General features: G+C 45.3%; 1 protein-coding gene across 3 annotated transcripts in view; it reads right to left on the bottom strand.

Moving 5' to 3' along the window:
- The window catches only part of KLHDC8B (kelch domain containing 8B), a 1,076,716-nt gene that overhangs the window by 813,824 nt on the left and 246,746 nt on the right, over positions 1-16,146 (bottom strand). For all 3 annotated transcript variants that reach the window (XM_085624303.1, XM_085624301.1, XM_085624300.1), the window contains one exon: positions 10,939-12,225. In XM_085624303.1, coding sequence (XP_085480429.1) covers positions 10,939-11,329 — 391 coding nt within the window. In that variant the 5' untranslated portion in view covers positions 11,330-12,225. The remainder of the gene's footprint in view (positions 1-10,938; positions 12,226-16,146) is intronic.

Here is a 16,146-nt window from a genome sequence, read left to right on the forward strand (position 1 = left end):
TTGGCTGAGTCTACTCTGAGGTGGTGTGGTAAAAGAACGATGAGTTGGAATGTTACCCAGAGAAAGCAGCCGTGGCTAGAGTTAATGCGAGCATTCCTCCCATCAGCATCTGATAACAAACCAGCCCCTTCTAAGGTGCACATGAGAACTGACTTGCATTTTAGTTCAATGACATTGAAGACAGGGCAGGTGCATGAATGTTTCTAAATTCATGTTTAAAAATTCTTCTATTTAGTAAAAGCCTCTCAATATATATGATGTACTGAGGTGAAAAACTCATGTGCATGTTAAAGAAATACATTTACCTGAATTTTGAAAAGAATATATTTTTGTGCACGATTTACATGCCAAAAATATTTGTATGGCTCGGCTCGTGCAACAGGCTCTTAAAGCCAAGCCAGACTCCGGCTTGCCGCCCCCTGTTACTCTGTTGCCTCGCCCACCTCAAGGTGCTGATAAAGACTGCCCACTCTTCCAGGCAGTCCCACCACGCTCCAGGGACTACTGCTTCCTTCAGCTCCCTCGACAGAGATTAAGAACAGGCAGCAAGCTTGAGCCAGGGACTGGTTCGAATGTCAGGCTGCCGGGGGCTACCTGGCAGTGCCGATAGTAAGGGAAGGAGGCCCAGGAAGTTCCTCGTTCGGACACGTGGGACACTGTGGGATGTTGCACTGTGTGTTTTTTTACCTCTGCTGCTGGGCCCAGGACCCCTAGGTGCAGTGCTTAATTTGTAAAACAATAAGTGCCAGGGCCCTCGTCATGAGGCCACTCCAGCGTGCACCACACATTGCCCCTCCCAGCGCTGCCAATGGCAGTACCAACACAGTTACTAATCATCACACTCCTACAAGTGGGACAATTCAGTCTATTCCACGCCCCCAAAGCTATAAGAATGGCTTGAGAGACAGTCAATAGTCATTTTTAATGTATATTGAATTAATAAACAACTGCTGTTGTGCTCATCTTTAAGTTAGACAGACAATGCCACCATGTGGCAAACTTTGCAAGCACTGGTGTTGACAATTAAGTGCTGGTATCGAGCACCGGAAACCACCATCTCAAATTAAGCACTGCCTAGGTGCACACAGACAAAATCCGTATTTGTGGTTAGGGATGGGGCAGAGATGTTGTCTTCCAAGACTTCTTCTGGATGACAGGAAGGGGAAATCGCGGGGATGCAAGACCCAGAGTGCTGTGCTGTGCCACTCTGGGCAACAACCGGATAAAACAAATGTGAAATCTACTTTGAGGTCAAATCATGCCACACAGGAGCCAGTACTGTACAGGAGGATAATATGCCATGTGAGGTGTATTAGGAACTGGTCCAGAGGCAGCTCTTTGTTACTGCTGTATCCAGCCTGGCAATGAAGTAAACAAGCATCGTTGCTGTGGCCCAGGCTGATGTATTTCCATAGCAACCAGCGTCATCTCGCCTCAACCTGGGCTGGCTCATTACTTGGGCTGCGGGGAGGGCTGTAGCACCCCTGGGGTCATTGCACATCTCAGGTGCTAGCTGATAATGCCTGACATCGCATTTTCCTGGCATGAGATGGACTCCTACACTAAAATGCGTGAGTCTGACCCTGGTGCGTAGCCCTTTGCAGCGGATGGCCACTGAGACTGGGCAAGAAGCCCCCAAATCAAAGGCCTTCTCTGGGCTTCTGGTTCACCACTGTTCTTCCACAGTCCTGGTGCCAGCGGCCCAGCACATAAAACGAGAACAGACTAATGAAGCAATACAAGAGAAAGTAACTGGCAGTGTGCACAGTCACTGCTGGTGGGTTATTGGGTGCCACCCCACCTTATGGTGCCACCCTCCCTTGACTTGCCCTGTGAACCTGTGAAGAGGGCTTCCCCAGCCCTGTCTCCTTCACCAGAGTCATCTTGGCACAGGCTTCCATGCTGGTTATTTAGAGCCAACATAACCCTTTCGGATGGGGCCCACCCCAGTGGCTGTGGCGCCCTTGGTTAGGACCCTGGATAGGGTATGATATGTTTTTGCTTGTAGATGGATTTTTTATTAAGAGTTGTGGGGTCCATGAGCCAAATCTGTTGTGGGGGCGCCTGTTTGGAACAGCTTTGAATTTATTAACCATTTTCAGCTCATTCATACACTCTAGGCCAGTTCACAGGTAGGGTCATCTTCAAGATCTTTGGGGTTCGAGAAACAAGCATATCTTGGGGACCCCAATTAGGACAATTTACCTATAATTAGGGGTAGTGAATATACATCTTGACGATGCAGTCCCCCCTGTCAATTTCTGGTTAAGCAAAAAAAACTGCAATTTGCACACAGTAGCGTTTCTTTCATTAGGATGGGGTAAGACACGCCCCCGCCTGCTGCGAGCCGCGCTAAACGTGAAAAATAAAACGGCAATCAAATTATTTCATTTTTATTTTATTTTTCACCATGGAGCGCCGCAGCTGCAATCCTGCCCCCGAGCCAGGAGAAATGGGGGCGTGTCCTCTGCTGCCGATTGGCAGCCGAGGGCTGGAGCAGTGGCTTGACTGTACGCTCCAAAGTGCGCATGTCAATTTGGCCGGCTGTCACACGCTGGCCAAAGTGACATGCGCACTTTGTAGCTCTCCTCCCAGCTGTCATAAACAACTGGGTGGAGAACAAGCGCGGGTCTCCAGGGCCTAAAGGAGCGTTCAGTCAACACGCTCCATCCAATCCTGGCACTTCTCTCATGCTGCTTAGCAGCATGAGCGTTACAACAAACAAATGATGGACGGAATGCTGACAATGCATACATTCTCCCCCAGTCAAGAGATCTGGGTTAAATCCCTCGTTCATTTGCCCACTACACCACCCCAGTTTAGACATGGCCATATGCAAATCAGTCTTGACCCTGTGCCTCATGGGAACAGTCCAGCCCGAACTGCCAAGCCATGTCTTCCCTGGACCGGAATCAAGCATCCTAGGACCGGTTTCTGGCTATCAGCCGTCATCAGCCAGGATAGCTTGACTCCAGTGGCGTAGTGAGCACGGGTCCCACGTCTGGGAATACCCATCCCACTTAGGGCGAAAACCGTTACAACAAACAAATGATGGACGGAATGCTGACAATGCATACATTCTCCCCCAGTCAAGAGATCTGGGTTAAATCCATCGTTCTTTTGCCCACTACACCACCCCAGTTTAGACATGGCCATATGCAAATCAGTCTTGACCCTGTGCCTCATGGGAACAGTCCAGCCCGAACTGCCAAGCCATGTCTTCCCTGGACCGGAATCAAGCATCCTAGGACCGGTTTCTGGCTATCAGCCGTCATCAGCCAGGATAGCTTGACTCCAGTGGCGTAGTGAGCACGGGTCCCACGTCTGGGAATACCCATCCCACTTAGGGCGAAAAGCGTTACAACAAACAAATGATGGACGGAATGCTGACAATGCATACATTCTCCCCCAGTCAAGAGATCTGGGTTAAATCCATCGTTCTTTTGCCCACTACACCACCCCAGTTTAGACATGGCCATATGCAAATCAGTCTTGACCCTGTGCCTCATGGGAACAGTCCAGCCCGAACTGCCAAGCCATGTCTTCCCTGGACCGGAATCAAGCATCCTAGGACCGGTTTCTGGCTATCAGCCGTCATCAGCCAGGATAGCTTGACTCCAGTGGCTTAGTGAGCACGGGTCCCACGTCTGGGAATACCCATCCCACTTAGGGCGAAAAGGATGCTTGATTCCGGTCCAGGGAAGACATGGCTTGGCAGTTCGGGCTGGACTGTTCCCATAAGGCACAGGGTCAAGACTGATTTGCATCTGGCCATGTCTGAACTGGGGTGGCGTAGTGGGCAAAAGAACAATGGATTTAACCCATATCTCTTGACTGGGGGAGAATGTCTGCATTGTCAGCATTCCGTCCATCATTTGTTTTTTGTAACGCTTTTTGCCCTAAGTGGGATGGGTATGCCCAGACGTGGGTCCCGTGCTCACTACGCCACTGGAGTCAAGCTATCCTGGCTGATGACGGCTGATAGCCAGAAACCAGTCCTAGGATGCTTGATTCCGGTCCAGGGAAGACATGGCTTGGCAGTTCGGGCTGGACTGTTCCCATAAGGCACAGGGTCAAGACTGATTTGCATATGGCCATGTCTGAACTGGGGTGGCGTAGTGGGCAAAAGAACAATGGATTTAACCCAGATCTCTTGACTGGGGGAGAATGTCTGCATTGTCAGCATTCTGTCCATCATTTGTTTTTTGTAACGCTTTTCGCCCTAAGTGGGATGGGTATGCCCAGACGTGGGTCCCGTGCTCACTACGCCACTGGAGTCAAGCTATCCTGGCTGATGACGGCTGTTAGCCAGAAACCGGTCCTAGGATGCTTGATTCCGGTCCAGGGAAGACATGGCTTGGCAGTTCGGGCTGGACTGTTCCCATAAGGCACAGGGTCAAGACTGATTTGCATATGGCCATGTCTGAACTGGGGTGGCGTAGTGGGCAAAAGAACAATGGAATTAACCCAGATCTCTTGACTGGGGGAGAATGTCTGCATTGTCAGCATTCCGTCCATCATTTGTTTTTTGTAACGCTTTTCGCCCTAAGTGGGATGGGTATGCCCAGACGTGGGTCCCGTGCTCACTACGCCACTGGAGTCAAGCTATCCTGGCTGATGACGGCTGATAGCCAGAAACCGGTCCTAGGATGCTTGATTCCGGTCCAGGGAAGACATGGCTTGGCAGTTCGGGCTGGACTGTTCCCATGAGGCACAGGGTCAAGACTGATTTGCATATGGCCATGTCTAAACTGGGGTGGCGTAGTGGGCAAAAGAACAATGGATTTAACCCAGATCTCTTGACTGGGGGAGAATGTCTGCATTGTCAGCATTCCGTCCATCATTTGTTTTTTGTAGCAGCATGAGAGCAGATTCTGGATTGGTTAGGGGTTCATCCTTTGTGCATCAGACTGCAGAGGAACACCGAGGAGGGCGCCAAGGTCGTGGGTAAGTACAATTAATTTTATTTTATTTATTAGGAACGTGTACTGCATGTACGCCTAGTGATTAAGTTAGTGGTTATGTTTTTTTAGGGGTTTTAGGTGGAGGGGTTGTTTTTATTTGTGCTTTTGGAGGGAAGTGTTGGTTGTTTTTGACTTTCAGAAGGAGGGGGTCGTTTAATTTATGTTTTTGGAAAGCAGTGGGGCACTTCGCTCGGCCCACCACTTTCTAAGGCTACCAGCCGCCCCGGTTTGCAAAAGTCATCAACTTACAAGAGCTACAACACAGATCATTAAACACAGGAAAGAGTGAACTTAAATACAAGAAAGGTAATAAGGATTTTTCAAACAGCATTTGTTAGAGATGGTTGTGGGATGTACTGTATAGTTTTCAGGGACATTTTATTCTAACTGTGCACATTTTTTAAGCATTCACGTTTTCTGCACCTTTTTGAGGTGTAGTCCGGGGTGTTCAGCACGGATGTCATCGAAACAGGATTTACTAAAGTGATCTTTGTTCATATAAGAAAATTGTACTCATTCTAGCTTTGGAAAGAGAAGCACCTTCTCCAGTTACACAGCTTGTAATACAGACACAGGCTTTACACAGGGCAGCCCTCCTGTGATGTGCAATCTGTAGGGCGCAGAGAACTACAGTCAAGCCTGTAACCCACCTCTGTGTTTAGACAGGTTGTAGACAGCAAGTCTATGATAATACATGGGATTCTGTACTCCCTGTATAAAGGTCAGTCTCTAATGTCTTTATAATTGAAGAAAAGACATAAAAACTAAACTATTAGAAGCTATTACAGTAAAGTGCTGACCTCACAGTGCTTGCTGGCAGGTGAGAGGCAGGTGAGAGGCAGGTGAAAGGCAGGCCAGGTCACAGAGCATAATTGAAGTAAAGTAAGCAGAAATAAGATGTTTATTTTTTGCAGTTTTGGTAAAGGTTGAAGGGCCAACCCTCACCACGTCCAACCTTTAATTCCTAGCTTGTTAAAATGGTTTATAGTGGGAAACTCTGTCAACACTCCTTAGGGGTTTGGCCAACTCCCCCTCAAATATAAATATTCCTAGTGCAGAGAATCTAACTTTCCTGTTTATTCTTTACAAGGCAGTCCATGAATAGAAGGTGTTCTTGTAGAAAAGAGAATCGAGAATTATTTGTCATGTGTTTTGAGACTTTTGAATTATTGATTTTCGTGCTGTTACCTCGATTTGTAGCCTATATAAAACGAGGCTACAAAAACGGCAATCAATATTAAAGAAATTCTCAAAACAAATGACAGAAGTCATCTTGATTTTGATTTTCTTTTCTTCAAGAACATAAGATATTTATGGAGAACAACTGTCTTGTAAAGAATAAACAGAAATATTAGACACTTAGCACCACAATTGTTTATGTGTTACACTCCTTAGGTAGAGAAAATCTAGAATCTTTCTGCATGTTTCTTAACATTCTGAGCTACTGCATTTTTTTTAAACTGACTTGTATTGACCTGTTTCTAATATCTGTTTGCAACGAATATTGAACAGGCTTTTGATGTGTTTCATTTTGCATTATAGGTTTTATTTTTATTCTTCATGTTTGTGAACATGGTCGCTCTTTCACACGAAAGAGTTCCGCACCGAGTTTTTAAGTTGTTTGTGGGGAAAGGTGATGGTGTGTCCATGTATTATATGCGGGGCCAGCGGAATTATGTGCCGGGAGAGGGTCAAATTATGCGGCAGGGTTGAGTAAATTAAGCTGCAAGAAAAGGCAAATTATGCGATACTATGCGTCACATTTTTTTATTATTACCTCATTCTTTAGTCATTTTCAAACGTGTTAACACATGTCTGGGCATTAGTTGTACCTCATTAGTTCCATTTTAACACCCAAGTATAGCAATAAGCTACACAAAGGTGACTAGTGGACCTTTGCAAATGTCCTTCCATTCTGTGGCAGCACATGTCACTGTGTTTTAATACATTTTGGACCATTTGAGCTGGAAACAATTTTTTTGTCAAAACCTGCAGATTTTGCGGCAGATGACGGAGTATTAGGCAAATGTGGCAAATCTACAATGATGCCAAAATCGCTGCTGCCTCACAATTGTATATTCTCAGTGGCCCTGATTTTATGGGATAAAATACCCCCTGGTGTATATTAAAAGGATATTGCAAGTCATCTCGGAGTTGGATAACCTTTTAAAGGAACCCAGACTTGGGCCTTATTCCTCCATATGGTTATGGAACTCCTTGGTGACTTGCAATATCCTCATAATATGCGGCAGGGGTACTTTATCCCGTATATAATGTTACAAAGATCTTAGAGACTCCAGCTCAGGCAGCAGTTCTATCCCTTAGGCTACACCTATATTGCCACTTTATTGTTTAAATGAGCTGAAACATGTTGGTTGTGAGAAGTAGTAAATAAAAACAATATATATATATATATATGTGCGACACACTTGTCTGTGATTCACTGTTTAACATCTAACATTTAGAATGCATGTACCAGAAGGCAAAGGAGTGGTAAGTGAGTTTTCAATGTTGTTATTCACTTTGAAGGTCACAAGTGCTATTAGAAGCAGTGGCATCTGTGACCCACCCCCCCCCCTCCTTATACTCATGACTTTGACATTGTTTGCTGTAAACCAACTTTTTTTATGAATGCCAAATCAACTTTTTTATGAATGCTGCATGGGGCTAAATACATAACTATTTCTTACCAATATATCTGTAACAAACTCCCATCACTCAGTCCCCCCTTTATACTATAGAAGAAAATGTAAAAGAAAAGGTTGTGGGGAAGCCCCCTAGTTAATAGCAGCTTTCCAGGCCATCAGGACTGGACTGTCAGAATAAGACAGATGGCTCAGGCAGACAGTTAAGAAGTCTCTATTTAGGGGTGGTGGACGCTTGGCGCCCTGGGCCACAGCCCATGCCTTAAAGCTTCCATGTTTCCTGTCAGGATTTGTAAAACAATGAAATAAACATGGGCTGTATATGTCGAAACTTTGAACAAATCCTGTCATGTGGGGTCTTCTTTGAGATGGAGGGGTCAGGGTCTAGGCTGGGTGTCTCCCGGAGCTCTGACCTGTTGGATAGGTGTGGCTTAACGGCCAGAGTGACCGACGTTTAAGCTGGGGAACCAGGTTTGAGTCTCAGCATTGGCTCAAGCATCTTGTGATTTTGGGCCAATCACACAATCTCCCCGTGCCATAAAAATAAATGAATGTGTCGGTCTGTAATGCAACTGGTGCTCCTGTAAAGCGCTCTGATACCCTCGGGTTGAGTTTGGGCTATATAAAATGGCAAAAAAGAACAGCTCTGAAATTTATAAGGGTGTATGACTGACTCTGCCCCAGCATTGCCAGCCTTTCTAAGGCAGTAGCCCTTGAGTTTCCAACAGATGTTTGTAGAGTGTCTTATATATTTGCACTTCCATGGCAATGTGCCTTTCTTTTTACTGTTTCTTAGATCACAACAGAAATAGACAAACTAGGCAACAAATTCTCACTGCACGTTCACGCCCCCTGTGTGTCTTCTGCAGCAACAACACCAATGTTATCTGTCCCTCCTGAAACCCAAAGGTATTGACCTCACAAGACATGACCACAGAGCAATCACAGAACAGAGACTCGTCCAAACCCCCTTCTCCCAGTGCTTAATTTGTAAATAAATAAATGCCAGGGCACTCTTCAGGAGGCCACTGCATCTTGCACCACACACTGCCCCTTCCATGCTGCCAATGATAGTGAAAATACAACTACTAACCATTACACTCCTACAAATGTGATAATTCAGACTATTTCAGGCCCACAGAGCTATAAGCGTGGCTTGGGAAGCAGGTAATAGTCATTTTTATGTATATTGAATTAATAATTAACTGTTGTTGTGGTAATCTTCAAATTAGCCAGACAGCGCCACCTTGTGGCAGACTGTCACAAGTGCCAGTGTTGACAATAAAGTGCCGATACCAGCACCGGAAACCACTGGCTTAAATTAAGCACTGCCTTTCCACTTGAAAACTATTAGACTTACAAAATATTCTACAGAAGAGTCTCGAATAGAACCTGAGTATCAGGTTTATAAATGAGTCAACACAGAGGCTACATTTAAAAATCTCTGTGAGGTGTGGGTTGCATGAACTGGTGTTTACACACTCTTTGTTAACAGTCAAACGGAACGGGTTTAAGGATGCAGGAAGAAATGGCGCTCAAAGGATAAACGTATAGATATCAATTGCACAAAGTGTATAAGTAAGGTGCAAACTGTAAGGGAAAACCCTGAAACCCCCAAATTAGTGCAGGAAAACCCTAACACTCAATAGGAAATAACGCAAAACAGTGTACACAATTCACATTACATATGGTAAATTCACATTAGGAGACAAAAAGCAAGATGAATCCAACGAAGGTATCAATTCTTCTTCAATAAGTTGTGCATAAACGGCCAGCCGACACGTGTTTCATCAGAGAAAAAGAGTCTCTGAATCTTCAGGGCTGTAGATTTAATCCAACATAGAAATCTAGGGGACAAAGCTCAATCACGAGCGGGAATCTCAATCGAACACGAAAAATGAATATCTGTCAAGCGCAAATCTCTGATGTACACAGCTCTAGTATTTAGAGGTACCAGGACAGAATCACGCCACTGCACTAAAACCCATATAGGGTATGTAGCATACCGCAATCCTTATTACGAGAGGGAATGCCACAGGAGTTATTTCACATAGTCTGGAGAACGGGGGGAAGACACGTGTGTTGTGTCAAACACACTCTCTGTGCTGCCATGTTCATTGTTTTCAGGGCGCAGTAAAACAGAGAGCGCCAGGTCTTTCCCTAGAGCAGCAAATGAAAATGTGCTGACATTTAAATCATGAACCACCACTCTCAATGGAGCAGCACTGCCTCTTCTCAGCGGGAGATTAACACTTCTACCACCACAGTGCCAGCACTTCTCAAACGCACTTCAGAACATCCTGCAGGACAGCACTGTCTCTTCCCAGCAGGAGTCTAACACTTCTACCACCACAGTGCCAGCAGCACTTCTCAAACGCACTTCAGAACATCCTGCAGGACAGCACTGGCTCGTCTCAGCAGGAGACTAACACTTCTACCACCACAGTGCCAGCAGCACTTCTCAAACGCACTTCAGAACATCCTGCAGGACAGCACTGACTCTTCCCAGCAGCAGACTAACACTTCTACCACCAAATGCCAGCAGCACTTCTCAAACGCACTTCAGAACATCCTGCAGGACAGGACTGTCTCTTCCCAGCAGGAGACTAACACTTCTACCACCACAGTGCCAGCAGCACTTCTCAAACGCACTTCAGAACATCCTGCAGGACAGCACTGGCTCGTCTCAGCAGGAGACTAACACTTCTACCATCACAGTGCCAGCAGCACTTCTCAAACACACTTCAGAACATCCTTCAGGACAGCACTGGCTCTTCTGAACGGGAGACTAACATTTCTACCACCACAGTGACAGCACTTCTCAAACGCACTTTAGAACATCCTGCAGTACTGCATTGGCTCTTCTCAACAGGAGACTTTCATTTCTTCCACCACAGTGCCAGCACTTCTCAAACGCACTTCAGAACATCCTGCAGGACAGCACTGGAACATGTCAGCAGGAGACTAACACTTCTACCACCACAGTGGCAGCACTTCTCAAACACTCTTCAAACATCCTGCAGGACAGCACTGGTTCTTCTCAAAGAAACATCAGTGCTTTCACTGGGGCAGCAGTGCTTAAATTGAGCCAGTGGTTTCTGGTGTTCAGCACCACCACTTGATTCTCAACACCGGTACCTATTACAGTCATCCACATGGTACTGGCACCCATTAGACACATCAGCAGGATGCTTTCATTAGAGCCATGCCAACCGGAAGCAGGTGCCATGAAAGTGTCTGCACTTCTTGTTCTCCATTCCAGTCACTTACTGCTCAGATTCAGCGTTCAGTGCAGACTAGGGCACATGTCTTGAAAATAAGGCTCTTACCTCTCTCAATCGCAGTGATGCCCATGGACGGCTGCCCAAGGTCCGCTTTCCTTTCCCACCTGCCCTCATCTGTGTTGTAAATGTCGACCGAAGCCAGGGGGCTCTGGTCGGAATCCATGCCCCCTATGATCAGGACTTGCTTCCCTACTGCGATGGCAGCTGCTCCAGCCCTGGCCAGGGGTAACGGCGGCAGGGTCACCCACTTCTGAGAATCCACATCCAACAACTCCACTGTGTCAAGGGGCAGGCCAGTCCTGCTGCAGCCCCCCAGCACATAGAGATGGCCATCCTGGAAGGCGGGCGTGCAGTAAACGCGACAGGTGGGCATGGGAGGGAACACCTCCCAGAAAAGGGACCTGGTGGTGCTGGTGGCCATGATAGACACCGGCATGGTAGGGTCAGGATAGACGACTCCCAACGATAGTCCGACTGAGGCACAACAACATAATCCAGTCCGGGGTGACCGGCTGCTACCTCTTGCTGGAGGAAGGGGTGTCCACAAGGCCAGTTGGTTCTGTACAATCCGATCTTTAGACAGTGAATGGCAAGTTCAGTTTCAGATCATTTATTGATTCAATCTTTATTGTTTCACCTAAACACGAGGAGCTGGGGATGTTTTACCTGAGTGTAATTCCACTTCGAAGGCTCCGCAGCATGGCTGTGGTGCTTCTGAATTTCATGGGCACCTTTGTTTCAAATTGTTTCCTCTAGGCCTTCTTCAGGACATGACCATCAGACCAAAAAAGATTGTTCCATAGAAAAAGATCCAACAACAGCAAACAAAGCCTTCTTTACTGTACCATGAACAGAGGGGTCTTCTCATACATAAAATCAGTATTTATACTAATGGAGAAACATGTCTGGCAATTCACTCAGGTGATGCAGGGAACACACCAAGAAACTGCTACGGCCAGTGAGGATGTGGTCAATCCTGCTTATCCCATTCGCCATGCGCTGCCTATCCTCCTGGCTGGTGTTGAAATGTTTCTGGGGGAAAAGCAGTTTACTTTGCAGCGAGCAGACAGCTTTGAGTGGGGTCTTCACAGGTCCTGAAAAGCACCGCACAGCGATCCTTTACTGTCCTTAAGGCTTGGTTAAATGCTCTTGTGTTCGCCCGGATGGGGAAGGATCTATTGGTACACATCATTCTGACCAAGGATGGTCAGTGGACCTTCCCTCTGCCCCTTGAGTCATGAGGTAGGCAACATAAGCAAGTCTTTCTCTCAGCATCTTCTGCAGGGCGGGGCGTGCTCTTCATCTTCTCACATCCTCTGTTTCCTCAATTCCCTGTGAAACAAGATGAGACACAACATGTTAAAAGCCTTACACAGGAAGAAAATGCTAATAGGCAGTCTAAGGTGATGAAAATCCCTTAAAACTGAAAAATAATACCTTTGTTAAAGTGCCTGTCTTGTGCTGAGAGTGCCTATAATGTAACAGTGACACATTATGGCAATTTATTTCAATCATTTTAGCTCCCCCCCCCCCACACTCCAGACAAGTATCCTCAGACGACTCGACCACTGGAAGTTATACATGCGAATGTGCTGCCTGGATTCTGAATGGTTCCCACTGGAAGAATACAGAGGTTCTCCCAGGAAATCCCAAGGTATGATGGAGCCTGGAAAGTAGTAGCCAAGAGGTTTTTGGTATAAAAAACAACAATGCTGTAAATCAAATAAAGAGGTAAAAGGGCTTTGTCAAGTTTACTTATAAATAACCCATATGAATTATGTTACAGACCTCAAGATTACAAGAAGAGCCATTAAATCCTTATTTTGCCTTAGACTTTGGGCCAAGGGCTTCATATATAAGGCAAAGAGGATGGGAGATAGGGATCACTCTTGTCTGGTGCCTCACCCTATTTGTACAGGGGCCGTGAGGTTACCGTTTACTAATATTTGGGCTGGAGGAGCTTTATAGATTTTTTTAAGGATCGCCCTCAAGGTCTCATCACAGCCAAAAGCCTTCAGTGTTCAGCTCAAATATTTCCAATTGACCCGATCGAATGCCTTTGCAGCATCTAGGGTGATTATTGATAAGGGAGCACACTGTGTCGTAGCAAGGTCTGTTGACCCAATTAGAGTATTTACTAGATCTTTCATCAGCCTCCCTGGGAGGAAGCCCTTCTGGTCCGCATGAATTATGGGCCCAACAATTTTACTTAGTTAAGCTGTTACTATCCCGGTGAAGATTTTATAATCGCAGTTCAATAAGGATATCGGGCTGTAAGACTGACATTGTGTGGGGTCTTTCCCAGGCTTCAAAATTAAGGTGCTACCAGCGTCGTCCCAAGAGTCCCAAAGTGGAGAGGTACCCCTCAATATTTCATTAAATAACTCTAATGAGGTCGGAATGATTTCTTCTGCCAGTAATACATAGATTTAATTTGGGATCAAGTCCGGTCCTGCTGCTTTCCCTTTCTTAGTTTTATTGAGAGCAGTCAGGATTTCATACCCTGATATATCCTGGTTGAGAAATAATAGACTATCAGTGCTCAGCTTTAGAAGCTATTTCTAGAGAGCCAATGATCCAATGCATACTCATTTACCACCAAATCCTCCTGATATAAATTCTGAAAAAAATGACTGAGGGCCGACTCAATACCTCCCCTATCCTCAACAGCCGGATCCCCATTTTCCGGTTTGATCTTCCTGATGTAGTTGCGGGACCTATCCATTCTACTTTTCATTGCTAGGAATTTCCCACAGTTCTTCTCTTGATCAAAATCTCTCATCTTACTGACCTCCCATTTCTGCAACATATTCCCCTCCATCATGAGTCTAAATTCCCATTGCAAGTCCTCAACTCTCCCAACTAAACTCTCTTTATCAGCCCCCTGGAAATGCCCAGACTTCAGATTTGCTTCTGCTATTGCTAGCTGATCTTCCAGTGAAGCAATTTATTTCTGCTCTAACTCAAGTCGCCGAGGCACCCTTTAAAGACCCTCTTAGCCATGCCTTAAAGGCGTCCAATACCACGTGTACTGGGGCAGACGCCATATTAAAAAAGTCAGCTGTGTCCCTTTCTATCTTACTCATGATGTCTGGTTGCAAAAGCAATCTTCTACTGAGGGTCCACCTTCTAGACATAGGGTTTGAGGGGAGCTTGATTTTTAACCAAATTGCAGCATGATCAGATAAATGGATAGGCAAATAATCATTTATTTTTATTTTTCCAACTTCTGAAAGCTCCATAAAGATGTAATCAATCCTAGAATAGTGACCGTTCTTTATGCTATAAAAGGAATCATTTCTAGAATCGCCATTGATCTTACGCCATACATCACATAGATTTGAATGATCTAACATAGAAAGGAGGTAGGCTTTAACTCGTGGCGAAGTGATTTGAGAGCTATAACTCCCTTCATGATAGGCGGTTTCTCCAGGAAGCTATCTCTTCAAGCCGACAACCTGATTCTGTTCACCTCTGATGTCAATCAAGCCCTCCCGGAATTATTCACTGTAGTGCAGGCATTTGGGAAGATGTCTGGATATGAGATTAACAGTAGTAAGATGGAAGTTATGGCTTGGAACCTGGATGCTCATGGTGTCAGGTTGTCAAAAGAAATGAGATACTTAGGTGTAACAATACAACAAAACTTAAAAGAACTCCCTAAAGTGAATTTATTGAAAGTCTCTAAGGAAGTAGACAAGTTGTTGAAAAAATTGCAGGATCTCCCTCTCACACAGTACGGATTAATTAAGTTAAGATGTGTGTCCTGCCCAAGTTTGCTTACTTGTTTGACAACATACTCTTGGTGTTCGATAAGAGACTTGTTAAATACAGAGATTAATCTCCGCATTTATATAGGCCAGCAAGGGGATTAGGCTTTCCTGGAAAAAGCTAAGACGGAAGCTTACACATGGTGGTTTGGGTCTTCCAGATCTTCAATTGTACTGTTGGGCACACCAGCTAAAGAATTGCAGGATTCTTTTACTTAGGCCAGACGGCACTTCGGTTGGTCACATGTATAAGGCTATGTTGGCGGACAGCGCAGAAGAGGGTTTCGTGTATAAATTTTGTGCCCCCAAATTCTTTTAAAAAGTTAATCTGAAGGTTTTCTGTGCTGAAGCAAAACTATGGTGTGACTATCGTTCACGCTTGGGCATTCCTTATTACAGTGAATGGGCTCCTGTGTGGGAATCTCCGGGAACACCGGATTGCCTTCAGATGCCCCAGCAAAACCACTGAAAACTGCTGGTGTCGCACGTTGGGGAGATATAATGGAAGGTGATAGCTTAAACCAAAACTCTGACAGTGGAACCCTCAGAACTACAGCACCTAAACTGCTATACCTCTAATATTCTGACCCCTCTATTATTCTTGGGGTTTGTGTACACACAAGAACACACCCACCATCACAATGCAAATCCTCATGGGATCATAACAATTTAAAAAGTACAGGTGCACCACACATTAATTGCAAAAGCCAAGAGAACAGATGTATAATCTGTATACAATGCAGATATTATTTAAGATTTCTTTTTATTCCAATTTTCTTTTAAAAACATGATCATAAACATAAGTTTTTTCACAGTGATACAGCCACAGCCGACGCGTTTCGTCCTACTAGAGGATTTCTTCAGGGCGTTGATAACTTAAGTAGGTCAATCACCACAAGGAGGAAGAGTCAAAGGAATGACCTTAGCAACTGTCTATATATCATTCCCCATCTAGGTCATGGTTATCCAAAATGCTCAAAATCAAATGTTTAAGCAGCATTCCTCACGGTCATAGATGTTAGAAAGATACAGAAAGAAAGGGTATCAATTGGATTAGATAAAAGGGCAGCGTCGATTACGCAAGAGAATGCGAAAGCGGGAGGGGATTACACCTGGTTCGGTCGGTACTGAATTTAATAGTCAATCAATTGCAGAATCAGGTGAGATATCAATAATATTGATGAACTCCCAAAACCAAGGCGTGCATATGAGATAAGATCTTACAGGACTGCTAATGAATGCCCGGTTAAGTCACATAAGCACCATTTCACCATCCCCCGTCCTTCCTGCCGTGACGATTGGCATTTTGGAGACTTTGTATCAGTCTAATATCGGCTGTCAACTTCTATTCTTGCATATATAGTTTGCATTGAAACTGACAAGGCTTGGGTCTGCAGGATACTGTTTTGGGGATGGTGATATGGTGCTTATGTGACTTAACCGGGCATTCATTAGCAGGCCTGTAAGATCTTAGCTCATATGC

The sequence above is a fragment of the Triturus cristatus genome, chromosome 9 (genome assembly GCF_964204655.1).
Source record: "Triturus cristatus chromosome 9, aTriCri1.1, whole genome shotgun sequence".
Taxonomy (NCBI): Eukaryota; Metazoa; Chordata; class Amphibia; order Caudata; family Salamandridae; genus Triturus; species Triturus cristatus.